This window comes from Zootoca vivipara, chromosome 9, assembly GCF_963506605.1.
Source record: "Zootoca vivipara chromosome 9, rZooViv1.1, whole genome shotgun sequence".
Taxonomy (NCBI): Eukaryota; Metazoa; Chordata; class Lepidosauria; order Squamata; family Lacertidae; genus Zootoca; species Zootoca vivipara.
This window is the reverse complement of record NC_083284.1, coordinates 16,728,310-16,747,389: the sequence shown is the minus strand read 5'-3', so window position 1 is coordinate 16,747,389 and position 19,080 is coordinate 16,728,310. Positions and strand designations below refer to the sequence as shown.

At 39.3% G+C, this 19,080-nt stretch overlaps 1 protein-coding gene across 5 annotated transcripts in view; it reads right to left on the bottom strand.

The window, feature by feature from the left end:
* CCSER1 (coiled-coil serine rich protein 1) overlaps nucleotides 1-19,080 on the bottom strand; it is a 706,782-nt gene that overhangs the window by 287,256 nt on the left and 400,446 nt on the right. For 4 of the 5 annotated variants that reach the window (XM_035113300.2, XM_035113303.2, XM_060278448.1 and 1 more), the window contains exon 9: nucleotides 12,234-12,311. In XM_035113300.2, coding sequence (XP_034969191.2) covers nucleotides 12,234-12,311 — 78 coding nt within the window. Of the gene's footprint in view, nucleotides 1-3,956; nucleotides 6,071-12,233; nucleotides 12,312-19,080 lie in introns of those variants that run through there. The other variant, XM_035113302.2, reaches the window with a different exon arrangement.

Genomic DNA, 19,080 nt, shown 5'->3' with positions numbered 1-19,080 from the left:
ACTCGATTCAGAGCAAAATATGCACCAAGAGGCTAAGTTTGATCAGGACTGAGTATACACTTCCAGAGTTAATGCTGAATTTACTTCTGGTAAATGAGCCACCATAGCCACCAGAGGGCTGTTGAAATTTGTGTCCTGGGCTTTTTATACTTGTCTACCCCTGGTCTATCTGAAACCAAAGGGGCACATTGGTTGCTAGATGTGAAATTCTTTTTAGCTCCTACCCTACTAAAAACCCCTTAGATCTCCAAGAGTGAATAGCAACAATCTAGAACAGCAAATAAAGTAGAGGTGGTTTTAGGGTAGCGTGACCAATGTGTGACCACGGTGGACACAACTTTGTAGTGGGTGCCACAAACAATGCTGTAGAAAGGAGCACAAATGGGGGCAGGGGGGGCCCTTATTTTTAGCGTCACACAGGGTGCCAGTGAAATATGAGAGCCCAAACTCCATCGCTGGAGAGGAAACATCTCTCTCCTCCCTTCAGCCACAATTTGAGGAAAATATGGGGAGGAAGGGAAGAAGGAAGGAAGGAAGGAAGGAAGGAAGGAAGGAAGGAAGGAAGGAAGGAAGGAAGGAAGGAAGGAAATTTCTGTTTCACTCATACTATTCCCTTTTCAACATAAACAAAGAGGATAAGAGTTCTCATCTACTAAAAGGCATGAATTGTCACCAAGAGCTTGTTTGCTTGTTTCCAGATGCAAGGAAAAATAAACAATAAACTGATACTTGTATTTTGAAACCTATTAATTGGTTTGGACTACAGTTGCTAGAATTTTTATTTATTATTTATTTAAAAATTTACTGTATAACCCACCATTCATCTGCGGGTACCAGAGTAGGGTACAAAACATAAAACAAGTGCACAAAAAGAAAAGAGCTATGAAACAATAAAACACATTATTGAAACAAATAGAAACAGCTCAATGAATTTCTTATTCTGTAAGTGAACCCAGCTCCCAGACCTTACTTCATCCCTCAGACTTTTTCTGAAGTTTAGAGTCTGATGTGTATGTGCATATGGGACAAATTGCCAACCTTGAATAATTTTCTGCTTCTGCTTATGTCTTCAGAAACTTCTGCATCCATAAATCTTAAAGTATACTTCTCACCTTCACCTCTACAGCCTTTCCGGCCACCAAACGAAATGTATTCTGATGTAATCCAAGTCACCCAGAGGCACTTTTAAACATATCATTTTATGAAGACAAATTGTTCCCAACACTGGCTCTCACCTTAAAAGGCTCCCCCCCTTCACTTTTGTCCCACTTTTGTTTGGGGTGTTCTGGAGATAACCACATATGTACATTTAAAGGACATTGAGTAGGATCTTGCCCCAGTCAAATCCTATTACATCATATTATTTTAACAGTCCCAAACTGAATGGAATATGTCATCAGTGCATGGTCATTTAAAAGTCTGCTATACAACCCTTTGCTTCAAAATTAACAAACCACAACCTCCACTTAAACACTCAAATAGAACAGAGAGGGGAAAGTTAATCAATATTTAATTTTATCAGTTGTTATTTCCTAGCTTAATTCACAGTTGGTTTTGCTCTTTTAAGCTCTAATGATCTGGGATCATATCTAGGGTATGTTAGGACATCTTCTTCCCGTATGTGTCTACCAATTCACTTTGGCCTTCCCCTGAGGGTCGACTTGGGGTCTTCTCCCTGCCTGTTATGCGGCTGGTGGCCTTGAATCACCAGAATGATAGAATTGTGGAGTAGGAAGTTATTCCAAAGGTCATCTCATCCAACCCCCTGTAATGCACATATCACACAAAGAATCACTGACAGATGGTCATTCAACTTCTGTTTAAAAACCTCCAATGCAGGAGAGTCTGTGACCTTCTGAAACACAGGGCCTTTATGGTAGTGATGCTTAGGTGATGGGATTCTCTTCTGGGATTTGGAGCTGAAGACAACCTATTGGCTTCGTTGCAATGCAGTGAATGAACCCTTGATTTTTATTGTTGCTGGCGACTTAGGTTTACAATTTTGCTTGAAGCCTCTGGCTGATATGTTAAAATAATACATTTTAAAGAATCAATAAAATAAATAAAATACTTACATAAGTGTAAGCCCAGTGATTTCTTACTATCTGTGGTTTTTCAGCCATGAATTGAAGAGACCTGCACTTTTAAATGGCCAATAAACCCACCCATACACCTTCCCTACTTTCTTTTCTGTTTTTTTTTAACTTACTCATTTTTCTTTCTGCTTATTCTCTGTTTTAATTAATGCTTAAAACATTATTTCAATAGTGTTCCATATAGAATCATTACAAGCAATAAAGGGAAAAAAAAGAGTTCTTTTGTTCTAAGGAATGTTATATCCCAAGGCACTTTTTTACATTTTGTACATCTGAGTTTGAAAAAAAAAATATGTATTTTTTATTTTAAAAAAAATATTAAGGTGTCTTGTTATGTCAGTATTTCTCAAATGCACCATTATGAGAATACCACTGAAGCTGGAATATCACTAGCATCCATCAAGGTATTTAGACCATAAAATAGACTATCTCCTGAATTTAATGAAAAAAATGGAATGGAAAAATCTGAGTTATACCCTATGCATTTGTGTGAATCTGAAAAGGTTTAATGTGTATAAGTATGGAATTAAATACTGTATATCAGAATTGTTATGGGATTTCTGGTTAGTGTAGAAAATATACCATGTAAGCTCATTATCACAGTAAAGCTGCAATATTATATCCAGCTTTGCATTGTAATGACATCCACAATGTTAATATCTTTAGAGTAGGGTAGGTTTTTTTTTTTTAACCCACAGTATTTCAGTACTTGAAACTGATGTACTTACTTGAAAACATCCTGTACTGGTAACTGGCAGATGCAGCAAGATTTACACAGGTACTGTCCATATGACACAATGATGGCTATTATAGTCTATTCATCCTCCCTATTCACACATTATTTATGTTACATGTGCGGCTATCACATGGAGCAGTAAGAGAAATCAGCTGTCCTTGCTCCCCTGAACAGTGCAACCCCTAGCGGCTCCAGCAGGTGAACACATGTAGTTACTCCAAATAATCAGCACCTGTGTGATAAGCTACTGTTGCAGAGGGCCTCTCTGCTGACTACTGTTTGCAAGGTCAGCTGCTCACATATTGCATGCATCACTGATGTGGAGCAATGCATGAATTGCACCATAGTCTATCATTTCAGTCTCCTCGCCCCCATTGTATTACATCTACAGTATGTAATATCTGGATGCAAGCTTTTCTTCTCATGATCAATGGGTGCACTAGTAAAAGCAGAAGTCAATGACTTTTTTCCACTTATACCAGCAAACTGCTTTCCTTTCCCACATCAATAAAAGGGTGTGTGTGTGGGGGGGGTGACTCTTCTTCCAGACTCTTTTCTGCCCACATCTAGTAGAGGCATGCAAAGATGGCAATGATGACAATGATACTGTCAACCATAACAAAGGAGAATGAAGTGGTGCTACAAGGCCCTTTACATTGAGTAAAAATAAATGCATATTTGGAGCTAGAAGAGCACTCCCAGGAGGGTATGTGTGGAAATAACATGTGCTGGCAGAAGCAACCCCATTCTGAGCCCTGCCAGTCTCTTGCCAGCCAGAGCAGGTGTGGGGGGTTCTGACTTGTGGGGGAGTGGCTGGAGAGGACACACAAAAATATGCAATCTGATGTATTCCCCTTTTCTCAGGGGCACTTAAGGAATCATAGAACCATAGAATCATAGAGTTGGAAGAGACCACAAGGGCCATCCAGTCCAGCGCCGTCTTAAGCGCCCCTCTCGCCATGGTGCGCCAGATCTCTCCGACGCCCTCCCGCCCCGTTTCCCAGCGCGGTGGATGGGCGGGCAGGCACAGCGCGATCTCTCCGGCGCCCTCCCGCCCCGTTTCCCAGCGCGGTGGGTGGGTGGGTGCGCCGCGCAGCTGCGCGGCAGACCGGCCGGCCAGCGGGCAGGCGCAGCTCATGGCGCCCTCCTGGCAGGCCGGAGCCATGGTGCCCTGCGCCACCCAGCCTATACGTAGGGCCGGCCCTGATCCAGTCCAACCCCCTGCCAAGCAGGAAACACCACCAAAGCATTCTTGACATATGGCTGTCAAACCTCTGCTCCAAAGAAGGAGTTCGGCAAATTCCACTGCCGAACAGCTCTTACTATCAGGAAGTTCTTCCTAATGTTTAGGTGGAATCTTCTTTCTTGTAGTTTGAATCAATTGCTCTGTGTCCGCTTCTCTGGAGCAGACAAGGAGAACAGGAGGGCTTTAGATTAAACAGATATAACCCCCCCCCCAACAGGTCCCCTTTCACCTCCTGTCAGAGCACCAACAGCAGAGGAGGGGCCACTGTGGATGTTTCCTTGGCTATAGTGGGAATACTTCTTTGGCTAGACAGAATGTTCTTCCTCTCTGCCTGAGGAGTGGGAGTTCTGCAAAATTCTATGGCCCTCCCAGGGACCACAAGAGTGCAGCCTTTCTAGGCAAATAATAATTCATCAAACTATAAAACCTTTCCTGGAATGTACCACTGCAGACTGCTGGTGTGGGATTGTACAAACTTAATTCTCCTCCATAAAGTCATTCTTCTAGATCAGGAATAGTCAACAAGGTGCACTTGCAGTATAATTCCTTTCTTTCCTGATCCTGGACTCAGCCAACGGAGTATTCCTGATGTTCTTACCTGTAGTATGATGTGATGCAGTCATGTCATGTTTTATATCACTTCCGAGAAATCTGCATTGCCTTGGATTCTACATATGCAATCGTATGCATGTCTGCTTGAAAGCAAGCCCCATTGAGTTCATTGAAAGCCTGCCTTAGCTCATTGGAGGGTGTATTATCAGCTACGATAACAGATGCAATCAGAAGCAGATACCAGAAAAGAATTTCAGGGAAGAAAATGAGAACAGAGGAAGAGAATAAATTTGCAATATATAGTATAAGAATGGAAAATTTGTGGTCCTCCAAATATTATTCAATTGCAACTCCTATCAATTGACCTCAGCCAGCATCCCCAATGATCAGGGATAATGGGGGTTGTACCACATCAGGAGGGGCCACAGCTACCTTACTCCTGATATAGTAGTACAAGAGAAAGAGGTAAAATATTTGTAAATTGGATTAGGTTTGGCTATGCAAAGAAGGAGAAATGGGGGGGGTGAGAGAGTTCAAAATTGTGTTCCATATGCAAATAAATTCTTTACAAAATAATAGACTCAAGATGAGAATCAACAGCTAGCAGAGCAACAAAAGATGTAGAAGTAAGAATAAAAAGATAGAAGAAAAGACTGGTTGGTGTTTTATTGCACCTATGCTAAACTGTAAATATAAAACTAGATGATGTGATGTCTCCTGTAGTTACTTAATATTGCCTGGTTATAGTAAATTCTGGGGAGAGTGCTTCTCAACAGAGATCCATGTATTGGTCCATGTAAACCAAACCATCCTAATTTGCTAGTCCCAAACTTATCCATTGGATTACATTTCTCCAAATTTTGTGACTGTCTCAGTAAAAAACAAACAAAAAAGTGCACAAAATGTGAACTTTACAGGAAATGTGTACAATAACCTAACTGGCTTTTTATATTTTGTAAACTGCTTAGTAGCCTATTTTGGCATGAGAAGTCACAATAGACTCAGTGTGCCCCAAAACCGTTTCCTACCTAAAACAGGAACATTGGCCTTGAATGTTGCTCTTGGTAACCACCAAGGTGTACTACCGCTGACCCCAAAGGACAATACAACTGTACACAAGTTATGGAAGATAAAATTATACTTTATTTTGATTTTTCAAATGCCTGTAATAATTTATTGGTAATAACTTAATCAAATATTTGTTAATGCAAATGAGAATAGTGAAAAATGCTTGTTTTTATAATGAGCAAGGCATTTTGTCCCAGCAAACACCCAAAGGCAAAGGCAGAATCATCTTTATACAGGCAACAAAGTGAAACTAATTGTCTATGTGGTGCGTGTGTCCAATGATATGTTATTTTAATTAAATAATGTTGGTACCAATGAGATGCTGATTGGTTTGTAAACTGAACGTTCAGTACATGAAGAATTCCACAGGGCCTTTAAAAAAAGAAGAAGAAGAAAATATGATAAATGAAGTCTCAAAGATTAAGTTGCATGCATCACTGGTATTTGTGTTACAGGTGCCTTGTGCCCTAAAAAGTTGTATTAAAATATTTAAGCCAAAGCATAATAATGATTAAAACAAATATAACCATGCTTACTGTTATAATCAGTGAAATACTCCAATACATATATTTTAACTAAAACACTGCACATTTAGAGAAAGAATCTCAATGAAGAAGGATCCAGCATCTATACGAAGAATCAGATTAGGGGGGAATTGAGTACCAAAGACAAACAAGATGAACTGAGGAGAATTAACAAAATTATATTAGCTTTAACCAGAGTGGGGAACCTGCAACCCTCCAGGTACAATTCCCATTCTTCAATATGTAAATAAGAAGAGTGGCCTATCTTACAGGATTGTTGTAAGGATGTCAAAAATGTTTTGACATTGATTTAAGATATGACTATTGTTGTTTTATTGTGCAGTTAAGATTTTATTGGTTTTCCAATAATACAGATAAGACATCACTGGGCTTTTTTTCCACTAAAGATAACTCATGTTTTCACTGAAAGCCACATCTTGTACCTTAACCGCGTTTTTTAACTATTCTTTAAAAAATAAAACCACTGTTGACTAGCATTAGACACTGAGTAGAAGCACTGTGAGATTCTGATAAATAATCCACTTGGAATGACTGCATTTCATCCGAATGCAGCTCTGCTTCAAAGGTCAACAGAGAGAGCTACCTCTGTAAAGCAATAGCTTTAAAATACCTTTAAGTTTTTTTGGGGAAAATATTTTGTAATATGGTGAATGCAAAAAGGAAAACAAGGAAGAAGAATTAAAAATGTGCACATGCTCCCTTGCTCACCTGCAATCATATATTACACATAAAATCCAGAAATAATGCAGATGAATACATGGGCATGCAATTATGAACCCAATCAGTAAGTGCAAATTGTTCATGCATTGCTAATACGTTTTGAGATATGGACCATATTTTAGATGTTGCAAATACTATCATAATAAATATGGAAGACACAGAAGGAGAAAGCACCCACAACAGCAGAAGAGATGAACAATGGCAGGAACAGATGTTCTCCTATGTAAACATAATGGTATTTTTGGCAACAAACTGCCAGAGCCAGAATTTCTGTCAGGTGGCAAGGACAAGACACTCCATTCCTTTCCAGGAAGCCACAAGGGAGTGTTGTGCATCAATGCATTTAGCCCTAAATGCTGTCAACAAAGAGTTTACCACGAATGTGCTGTAGCAATATCCATAAGTGGAAGACAGAACTGCCCAGTGCATTGTGTAAAATAATTCACTAGCTTAAAGTGATTTATGCTTCAATGTCCAAAGCAATATCTATCCATATAAATATATTTATTTTGCCACTATGTCTGCTAGCTAAAAAACTAAAACAAACAAATAAACAAGAGGGTTGTAGAAAATGGGTGAAAAATGGGTGTGGAGGAGGGTAAATACAAAAAGTGGAATATACTGAGCAGTCTTCAAAATATTTTTACTGATTCCGCCCACCCCCCAATAGTTGTTTCTATTTTAGTTGTAAGTCGCCTTGAGTCTGGGGAAAAGTCAGTGGCTGTAAGCATGCAATAAACCATTTGAGAAGAGATCATAAAGTGGTTTCCATCACACCATGAAGAGCAGTTATTTTCAAATAGTGAGTTGGATCCATTCAGGCTTTCCAAATGCAGGTGTCTTCCACTTTTGGAATGGCTGCTTTACACCTCGTTGAAATGTCGCAAATGAAACCAACAATGTAGTTCATCTTGCCCAAGCATAGCCATGAGAGCTGCTCATGAGTGCAAGCTTTCACAGTTAGTAGCCAGCTGGTTTCCTTCTTGCCTTTGCATCTACCCCACTGCAACAACATGGTGATGATTATAGCTGCCATGTCAAACGAGTGACCCCTCCTCATACCACCATGTGCAGCTTATAATGTTTTGACTGGGTGCAACTCCCATCTTGGCACATGATGGTCATGCTTTAAAGTCTGCTTCTCAGTACCCACATCTCAGCATTGTTTTGTAAATTGCTGAAATGGATAAAGGCTGAAGATGGTGCATAATATGCTGCATGTTACAGCATAAAAGAATGAGACGTAATACAAATATAGTCCTCCAGATCACCAAAGGAAGAGAGAATAAGAGGAAGAATACAACTATCTGGAATGGAAAAAGTAATTATACAAGATGATCAGATTTTGAAAGAAGTGAAAGAATTAATGATGGCATTTCTAATAATTATTAAGGTGACCATTCTGGATTGAAAGTAATGCCAGCACCCAAGAGTCCGTATTCATCTGGAGCAAAATGTGTCATCATAGACAGATTTCTACCACTCAGCTATAGCACGATAACTGGACAGACAAAGATACATCAAGAAAGAATATTGCAACCAACAGTTGCAGTTGTGGAGGCCGCATAAGATGGAGCTGTGTCTATCTGTACTGTAGGAAAGTTGGGGACCAATGCAAATTGCACAAAGCTGGTGTTCAGCGATGAGGTACAGCAGAAGAAACCCTACACTCTGGTGTTCACTGTACTGGGATAAGTGATGAACAATTCAACAGAAGGCATGCTAATGCATGTTAATTAAAGCTCCACATCAAAAGTCACGTTTCTGTCCATTTGTTCTCTATAGGTTAGGCCACCTCTTGAGATATCACCACCAAACTCGGCACATGTTGTTGTTGTTTTTTTACAATATGTTGTTTTACCTCATTTTCTGGCCGAGGTCTCTTGACAACCTTTGCAACCTTTGAACACATTCATTTGAACCTATTTTAATTAATCCCCCTCTTTATCAGTATGCTATGTGCAGGCCAAATATCTAAATCCTGGGGCACAAATGAGCTTAGTAAATACAGAGGTGACCAAAATTGTAGTTCAAGGAAACCTGTTGAGAATAAGACATCAAAGTTCTCCATAATTCCAAAGTGAAGTCTTAACAAGAGGTGAACAAGTGATAGGCAAAACCAATTTTATGAAGCCACTTTACAAATGTTTTCAGAGCTTTCTGGAAAATCAAAACTGCACTGTACTGCATTCCATAGTAGTCAAATATTCAAGGAACCACAATTTAACAGAACAGCAATTTATAATGCAGGAAGAAATGCTGTGTTCCTACAGTAATTATAGCAACATAATTCCTTACTTAGGGTGGTACTCAATTAAGTTTAAATCAGAGTAGGGGCATAGGAAAGGGGGGGGGGCACTCCAGGTACCATCATGGAGGGGGGTGACAAATTATCAAGGAACAATTACTGCCCTACTAGGGCAGTTCATAAAAAAACTTTTTTTTTAATGCCTGCTCCAAATATCTTATCTTACTACACTAGGGATTATATAGCAACATATGAAATTTCATGCATATCAGTTAATATCTTGTCCCTCCTCCACAAAAAATAGCTGTTTATTTGGCCGTTTCCCTATGTTGTGAAGGCTGAAATTTCAACAAAGCACGTGCCTGTGCTAGACTTTTTTCGGGCACCTGCTAAAAGCATTCTTCTTTAGGCAAGCATACCTTGATGCTTAGGAAGTTGAAGTAATTTTAATCTTAATATTTTAGCTTTTGTATGTTTTAAAGTAGGATTGTTAATTTTTCTTGATTTTACTGCTGCGGTGTGTTTTTGTTTTGGTAAACCACTATGCAGTTTTTTTTAAAAAAATAAATGTTATTAAATAAATAATAAATATAAATAAAAGAACACAACCCAAAACACAATCCATCCTGTAGATTTAAGTATCTGTCCATGGTCACCTAATTGTTATCAGAGGCTCAGAATCCACATTCCTTTGTAAGAAAATATGAAATAATGTAAAACCATTTTTTGCAGGCAAAAATAATTATATATCAATGTGTGTGTGGGGGGGGGTGACAAGAAATTTTCCACATCGGGTACCACCTGACCTTCCTACGCCTCTGAATCAGAGTGGACCTATTAGAATTAATAGACATAACTTAGTCATGTTTGTTAATTTCAATGTGTCTACCCTGAGTAAAATTTAGTTGAATATCATCCTTTAAGTTCCCCTGCTAAAATTAAAGCCCTGAATTGGTGGAGTGTATTGGAGATATATTTACCAAAAAACCTAAATCTTAGCTGCATGACATTTGCGTTGTCAATCTGTTATCAATGCTTACTTCCCTTGCTTATGCTAGAAATGTGCTTTTTTATTTCTCCCCATTATCTGTTCACTTTCTTTTCTCCAAGGTGTCTTTATAATATAAACTGGCTAAGCTTGGTGACATCAGGGTGCATGCATCTCCAGATATTTGTTAACTTGTGTGAGTAAAACATATGGCAATCCAGTTGCAGCTCCTCACTGTGAAACCCTAGGGAAATGGCACTGGAAAATCTTGAAACTTGGCTGGTACAAATAGTTGGAAACATTGCTAGCCACAAATCAAAGTAAAACCCTCAAAATAATGATTTTTTTTTTACTTTGAAACTTTTAGGTTAATTTAATTAACCTGGAAAGTTGTCTCTTCTATGCAGGTAAAAAATACCCCACCCCAATAACCTTTCAGCTATTTTTTCTCATAGGAAGGCTTGTCACAAATACCAAGCTTGACACCCAGGAAGTATTAAACAAGTACTGAAAATTGCGCAAATTAGTTCTCCTATTGAAACTTGTGCATCCTTTGGGTGAAACAGGCAAGGTCATGAAGAACAATGGGCTTTCTTCTCTGTGGTGAAGAACTCTCTGTTCCCACCTGCCATTGTTGCTGACCCAAAGGATGATTTCAATGGGAGTTCACCAGTAATAACTTTCTTAGAATATATGCCCTTATGAGAGGTTTCCCTTGGTGAATCATTATACTGTTTCTAATAACTGCTTTATTCTTGCTTTTGGTAATTTTAATTTAGTCTCCTTGATGCCTTCGGGTAGATCAGCAGACAGGATATAGATGTAATAAACACACAAATGATGTGATAAATAAATAAGCATAAGAATCAGTTTCAATGTCCTGATGTTTTGGCCTACGGTCCTGACAGACAACAGTACCATCACAGAATGCAGAGATGGAAATGCAGGTTCTACAGATCTCTCATTTGGCCATTTCACCCAAGAACACTAGGTTTCTGGCTTGTTTGTAGGCAGCCACAAATCAGAATCCCACTCCAAATGGAAAGTGGGCAAGCCAGGGAGCTAGTCCACAGAGCCATCCATTCACATATGGTCACAACAAGGATTCCCACTTCTTTGAAAGACAACAAAACAAAAAGATGACTTCCTTTAAGGTTAATGTCCAGCACACCTACCAGAATACGGCTATCTTATTCATTAATTCTGCTTTGAGAAACAGAAATTGCACAACAACTTCAATACCAATGGAACTGACCAAAAGCACATATGAGCCTACATCAAAAATCGGAAACTACTTTAGAGGATGCTGTTTGAAAAAGGTAACAGTACCATGTTCATTCCGGTAGATAATAATTGTGCTTCTGTCTTTCAAACCTTGATTACCAATATACTTTTCAAGGGAGGTTGTAATGGGAATGATATAACATACAAGCCAGCTCTATTAATCATTCCAATACATTGGAGTACTTTCTTGATAGTCACAGTTCATAATCACACCAGGATAAAAATTGTAATTTTCAATTAAATTACTAGCAACATCCCCTGCTGATACCCAGTGATTAAAATATTAATGCAAACTTCTCTGCAAACTTCTTCAGCTTTCATTTGTAATACAATTTTTTAAAAGAAAAGAAAAGACTGGCTTAGTCTTTGGTGATTATGTGCATAATACGTTCATTAAGTTGTTAATAAGTAGGTAAATGCTTTTTAAAATATTTGAAAATAGGGAAAGACTTCAAATTCTACTAATACATATTCTCCACAAACATTCCTGCACAAATTCTAGAGAGTATAAGGGAATTGTTGGTAAAACAAGCAATTAATAGGACATTGGTATGCTGGCAGGTAGCTGTAATTATCTTCTTTTTTTTCTGTTGCAGAAGGCATTTGAGCATCATTTAAGAGTGAAAGATGAATGGTGTTGCACTTTTACATCAATACGCAGACACAGCAGTAGCAAAGGAAAATAAGCTGGTAGAGATTTAAATATCAATACAGAAGATAAAAGAAAAACTGTTTAAAACAGCTACTTACATCGTGGCCTACAAGTTCAGTCTGTGTGGATTTATCTACTTGAGAGGCAAGAGTCCTCTGTAAATATTGGGCTTTTTCCTGTGAAACAAAACAAGACAAGACAAAACACTCCAGGTTAGTCATATTTTTCCTCCTTGGTTCTTCAGCTACCAACATCCAAAAACAAGAGGTCCAAATATCATACAGTAACAGTTGCTGGGAAACAGGAGATATTATAGTACTATTCTCAAGGTAAAAATTGTTCCCCTGATGATTTTGCTGGTCCATTTATTAGTCAGCTGCTGAGATCATATATTAGATGCAATGTTAAAGGGAGACCACCACTGGCATGATTTGCAAAGGACCATTTCACAGTAAACTGATTTAAGACTTAGAAACATTTTTTAAAAATAAAAATAAAAAACTGCAATCTTATTCTCTGGAGAAGTTACAGGAATTTTATACACTAAACCATCTGTTACATAATGCAAAGATGTATGGACTCTTGGTTTCCATTTGTTCAGACAAGGGAATACAAAAACACAACAAAATTGCAGAGATGAAAACTGCGGGAGAAATATATGTTTCCATGGTACATAAGGGGGAAAGCACATTATTATTATTATTATTATTATTATTATTATTATTATTATTCCTAGGTTTTATTTCTCCCCCTTTATCTAACCCCTATATGGATTCCTTAGTTTTTCTCAGCTGTTTTGATTAGGAAATGCATTATCCATTTCGGACTCTAATCAACCTCAGTTCCATTGACATCTCATCTAAGGGCAAATGAATCAGCCTGCTTTCTGTCTGTCACTTTTGTATGCATTCGCTAATAAATAATTTTTTCCTATCCTGCCTCTATGCTAGTCTGCTAATGTCAAATAGTTCCATTTGAACACAAACTCTCTATTTTTAGTACATTCTTTCAAAATACACATTTGCGAACACATTTTCTCTCAAAAATATACAATGCAAACATATTTTGATGCATTTAAAAAAAATGGAAAATGCAGATAACTCTGAGATGTCCTTGGTACCCTGAGCTCTGTTTTACCCTAAACTCCTGCTTTCCTTACTGACTTCTGCTTAGGTAGGTAGCCGTGTTGGTCTGACGCAGTCAAAATAAAAATAAAAAATCCTTCCAGTAGCACCTTAGAGACCAACCAAGCTCATACCTATGACAAACTTGGTTGGTCTCTAAGGTGCTACTGGAAGGATTTTTTATTTTTATTTTGACTTCTGCTTAGTCAGCACTACCTATAAATGCTTCCAGACCATTTTCCAGTTCTTGTCATACTCATGACTCTTGTTTTTGGAGCTATCTTTTCTGTCTGCTTGTTCCAAATCCAGTTCATCAGATTCCTTCCCTTCGATCAACCCTCAACTTCTGTCATCCAAAGGATACTGAATGGCAGGAAAATAGTGAAAGACAGAAGAAAGTACTTCTACACCAGGGATGGAGAAACTCAGGTCTGAGGCCCTCCATACCTCTCCTATCTGGCCCTCAGAACTCTCCCCAGCCCCCACAACCTCTCTGCTCTTGGTGAACCATGATGAGTGCTGGGTTTACAGCTCTGTCCACAGGAGGAGGAAGGACTGTGTGGCTGCTGTAAATCTCGAGGTCACAATAAGGGAAGTAGATTTGTTCACCAAGAACAGGGAACACCTTCGTCTCTAATATCAGATAATTGGTTTATTAGCACTATTGTGAAATTTTCAACTACAGGCTATTATTTTTGTTAAAAACACACACACACACACACACACACACACACACGAACCTCTTCTTATGTGTTAAGCCTTGTCACTTTTGTAGCTTTGGCTTCTTAAATTATTAACTACTGAATACAAACTTGCAGCAACAAGTTTACAGGGCATGTGTTGGTTATTTGAAACATTGAGTAGTATCATGGGTTCTAAACAAAGTCATAAAACATTTCCCTGGCGTAAATGAACTTCATAAAAGTGACAATTAGGCCTGCAAGTATAATTTTCTGTAACAGGCCCTGTATCAATCAAGGGCTAATAAAATGCTAAGCTTCATAACATACTAAAACAGGTCCCCCCTACCCCACAAATTAGAGCACATGTTGTGAACCAGCATCTTGAGGCACATGTTTTGTGGGTGCATAAATTAAAACCAAAAGTTTCACACTTTACTCAAAAAATATTCCTCAATCCTCTCTTAAAATAGCAACATTTCTGCTCTCCAAAGCGCTGAATGACAGATGTGTCTACAAAGTGTCTTGATTTTTCAAGGCACACTTCAGCTTTTATTGTGGCTCAGATTTTGGGAATCACTATTCTAAATGCCAAGAAGTTTGTATTTTGCAGCTTGTACAATTACAATTCAGTGCTCGTTAGATGTGCATCCAAGTCAACATGTTTAGGAGTGTGCTTTCCAAACTTTTCATGTTGGTGACACACTTTTTATACCTGCATCATTTCACAGCACAGCAATTCAGTTTTACTAGCAAACCAAAGGTTAAACTAAGGTAGGCAAACTGAGGCCCGGGGGCCAGATTTGGCCCAATCGCCTCCTAAATCTGGCCCGCGGACAGTCCGGGAATCAGCGTGTTTTTACATGAGTAGAATGTGTGCTTTTATTTGAAATGCATCTCTGGGTTATTTGTGGGGCATAGGAATTTGTTCATTCCCCCCCAAAAAATATAGTCCGGCCCTCCACAAGATCTGAGTGACAGTGGACCGGCCCCCTGCTGAAAAAGTTTGCTGACCCCTGAACTAACCCCTTTCCATCCCTGGGAGAAGTGCAGGGAGTGGTCACATGACACACCTATACACTGCAGCCGACAAACTAATGTGTTGTAACACACAGTTTGGAAAGCTCTGTGCTGTGCTAGAGTCTCACACCAGAATCATCTTTAGAAGGGAGCATGATAATTTAATCCTATTTACTTGCAGCAAATATTTGAGTTGGCTAGGAAGGCAAATCACTAATATCTACCCATCTCCAGTACAACCAAAAGGCCAATCGTCAACACTAGTTGGACAGTATAATGACAACACATGGACAGAGGTGGGCTGTAGGGAGTGATGAGACTAGCTAATATCCAGTTCATCATAACCAGATTTCACGAAAGTGGTTTGTAGCACAAACAACAGAGAAACTCACATTCATGTATGTGTGCCAGAAAGACAGAAAACACCAAACACACTGTACCAACATGAAAAATCCCCAAGAGAGGGAGTGTCTGTCATCTCTGACCACTGACCATGTTGGTCGGTCATGGAGGATGCTGAGATCCAACAATATCTGGAGAGGAACAGGTTCCCCATACCTGATCTATTATAACTGGAAGTGATGCTACAAGGTATCAGGCAGAAGTATTTCCCAGCACCTGCTGTAGAGAACATTATAGTATCTCTGTTGAATCCTTGGTATTTCAACAAAACCTGAACCCTTCTCATGCTGGGCCTGTGTCCTTCGAGTCTTACATGCTGGCCTCCTCCAAATAGATTTATAGAGATGGCTGGCAACTGAGGATGGTAATTCTCTCTTCTCTGTCCCTGTCTTGGGCTCTTCCTGGGAATACACATGTACATTGTAAGAGGAAGAGTACACAAAAGGGGTTCAATGATCAATCATCATCATGGCTTCCTTGCCATTGCCATTTGATAGCTGGAGTGTTCCCTGAACAGGCACAATAGGAACACAACAGTGTGTGATCTCAAACATGTTATATATGAGAGCAGTCATTGGTGTTGCTATTGCTGTAGTAACCCTTGGGCCTGCTTATATTAATTTGCTTTCTGCTTTGCTCCTGGCAGAACACAGGATTACAGTACATATATGTATATCAAGTAATGCTGGTGTAGCTTTGGCAGAGTGGCTATTGGCATCAGATGACCATTGGAAGGGAATGCCTGTCTCTCATTATGACCATTATGAATAGCAGCAGCTGCTCTCTATGATGAATTATACATGGAATACTTCCTTTACTATTTATATTCATGGGTAATGGCTTCTACCTGAACATGATTTTATTCAACGTTTCCTAAACACACACACACACACACACACACACACACACACACACACACATTTCTGATGAGGAATCTATTTTGAAATTACTCCCTAAGTTTAGGTGTACCAAGCAAGAAGATAACACAAGAAACAAAATACACCAGGAACATAAGAAAACAAGGGTGCACTTAAAGAGCTGCTTAAACCTCTAAATCAGGCATCCCCAAACTGCGGCCCTACAGATGTTTTGGCCTACAACCCCCATGATCCCTAGCTAACAGAACCAGTGGTTGGGGAAGATGGGAATTGTAGTCCAAAACATCTGGAGGGCCGAAAGTTTAGGGATGCCTGCTCTAAATCATTATACACATAAGGATCTTCCTATACCTGTTGTTTATGTGCCCAGTCCAAATATGGGTAGGGCACAGAGTAAACGAGAGAAAGCCATAGCATCAGATCCTCCTGGGGACTGTGCTGCTTTTCCTAACTGTGTAATAGTTGGCCCACTGAGCTCAGAATAGCTCTCCTGGGTTTCATACAGGAAACCCTTCCCCAGCCCTATCTGGAGATTCCAGAGACTGAACTTGGAACCCTTTGCATACAAACTATGCACTTTACCATTGACTTATGGGCCTTGGGAATGTGGTGTGGTTTCTAACAGAGACATCCAACTGTTTTTTGTAAATACATTTAACTACTGATCAATTAATTGTGGTAATATTTTCAGTCAGACAAATTAGTTTTAATCTGCTTGATGAGTTGCACTTTTAGTTACAGGAGCTTATCTGAAACAATGCTCTTAATTCTCTATTGTTTCATTCAGAATATTGAGCAGATCACATTGATAGAAACTAGCACATATTATTGGACGATAACTAATTAAGTCACAGTCAGAGTACTGTACACCAATTGAAATCCATGGACACAAATTACTTAAGTCTGTCAATTTCCATGGGTCTGCTCTGGGTTAGGTATCAACATTATGCATTCCATTAAAGCAGAGTTTTGTTTTGTTGATGATTGCACCTTCACACAACCATACTTCAGGATGATTGAATGGACGTTGCTATACTTGTTCCAGGTAATTGAAGGACAGATATTTAGTAGAAGAGGTGTGGGAGAGGGGAAGGGAGAGCATGCCAGGAGTTGACCGAATACTGAATATGACTTGCAGAGTTTTGTAATTACTGAATCATAGCTCTGAAGAGATGGAAAGCAGAAGCAATTTTTAATAAATAGTGTTGGATAACTGGAACTCAAAAAGGCAATACGAAACATCATCATAGTGGAAATAAAGTGAAGATTAGAAAGGGCAGGCTAAAAAGAGGCAAAAAGCCATATACAAGGCATATGTTACAAGAGTACATATATAGTTATAATCCCTTTTCTGCCTGGATGCTTACTGAAGAAGTTCAAATCATAATAAAGTGGTTGATGAAGAGGTCACAACCATCAATAACAGACGGCAAAAATTGTTAGGCTCTCTTACACACGAGTAGGACCCTGGCAGAGACACATGCCCAACTGGCATGTTCCCTCCCTCCTGGTCGATCGTTCGGGAGCTTCAAAAGCTTTCTTCAGCCCGAACATCACAGCGACTGATGCCAAGAAACACCAGCACACTCAGGGATCCGCAGAGTTTGCACAGTTGCATAACAGACCTCAGTAACTCAGCATTTGGCTAATCTATTTTATTTACATGTAAACACACACAGAGCAGTGCAACATGGCTCCCCCTCTCTCTAGCATCAGACAGCAAAGAGAAAGAACAAAGGACAACAGTCCCACTTCAGGAAACACAGTAACACAAACCTGTCTTCATAACTTCCCACTGTGGAATTTAAACATACACTATCATGTGATAAACAACAATCCCATGACAGCAGACACAGAGAATGAATCTTCAGCAGAAATATGGTTAAAAGGGGTGAAAGAAAACTGCACCAATAATGCTAAGTTCCACCCCAGACTTTTCAAATAATTTCCCCCTGGGGGGTGTTTATCAGGCCTAAGGATAGAAAGATAGATAGTAACTGAAGCCTTCGTTGCTTAATAAACTCAATGAAAAAGGTGGAACATCAATGTTCCCAGCTACATAAATAAATGCATTACTAGCAGAGGTAATGTTGGTAATGACATTAGCCAAAGTGGCATGCTGGGTCCATAAGCCTTTTTGGCCATTTGGTACAAATCTCTGACTGCAATGTTAGTGAGGCCAATGCCAGTCACTTTCCAGATAGATTTTAGTGGCAGGTGCATTAGTCAGTTAGATTGTAGAAATCATTACACTAAGCTTATTCCAATTGCAACTAATGTTTATTGATGACTCTTGACATTAATTAAATCTCACTGTTCTGTGCTTCCAATATTTTACTGCTTACCTAGCTCAGAGACGGGAGGGTATCAAGACGCGGTAAGCTCAATTATGAAGGAGAGCGAAAGAAAATGAAAGTTTCCATTAAAATTTACGTCCATCCATTCTGTCTTTCTAAGCACTAGGACATGGGAGCACTAAATGTATGGCAAGCAAAACGCTGTTAATTTTAACAACATTCAACAGGGAAACATTGGCCTGTGTGTAAAAAATAGTCCTCAAAAGACAGATCTAGCTTTCTATCAGTGTATGGTTCATTGTTGCATGAACAAGGAGGGATGAGCTTGGGCTGGCACATTCCACCCCTCCCCTTCACACATGATGTGGGGAGATATGAAGCTACCATTCCTGGCACTTTGTTGTTGCATCTGAACTTGGGAAACAGTGGTTTGCCCCAACATCAGTTCGTTAAACCCAAGCCAGCAAAATACTGAATGATTGCCATGTCTAAAACACAATCAACCTGCAACCTATCATAAACAGTCAATTACTCCTCTAACCAG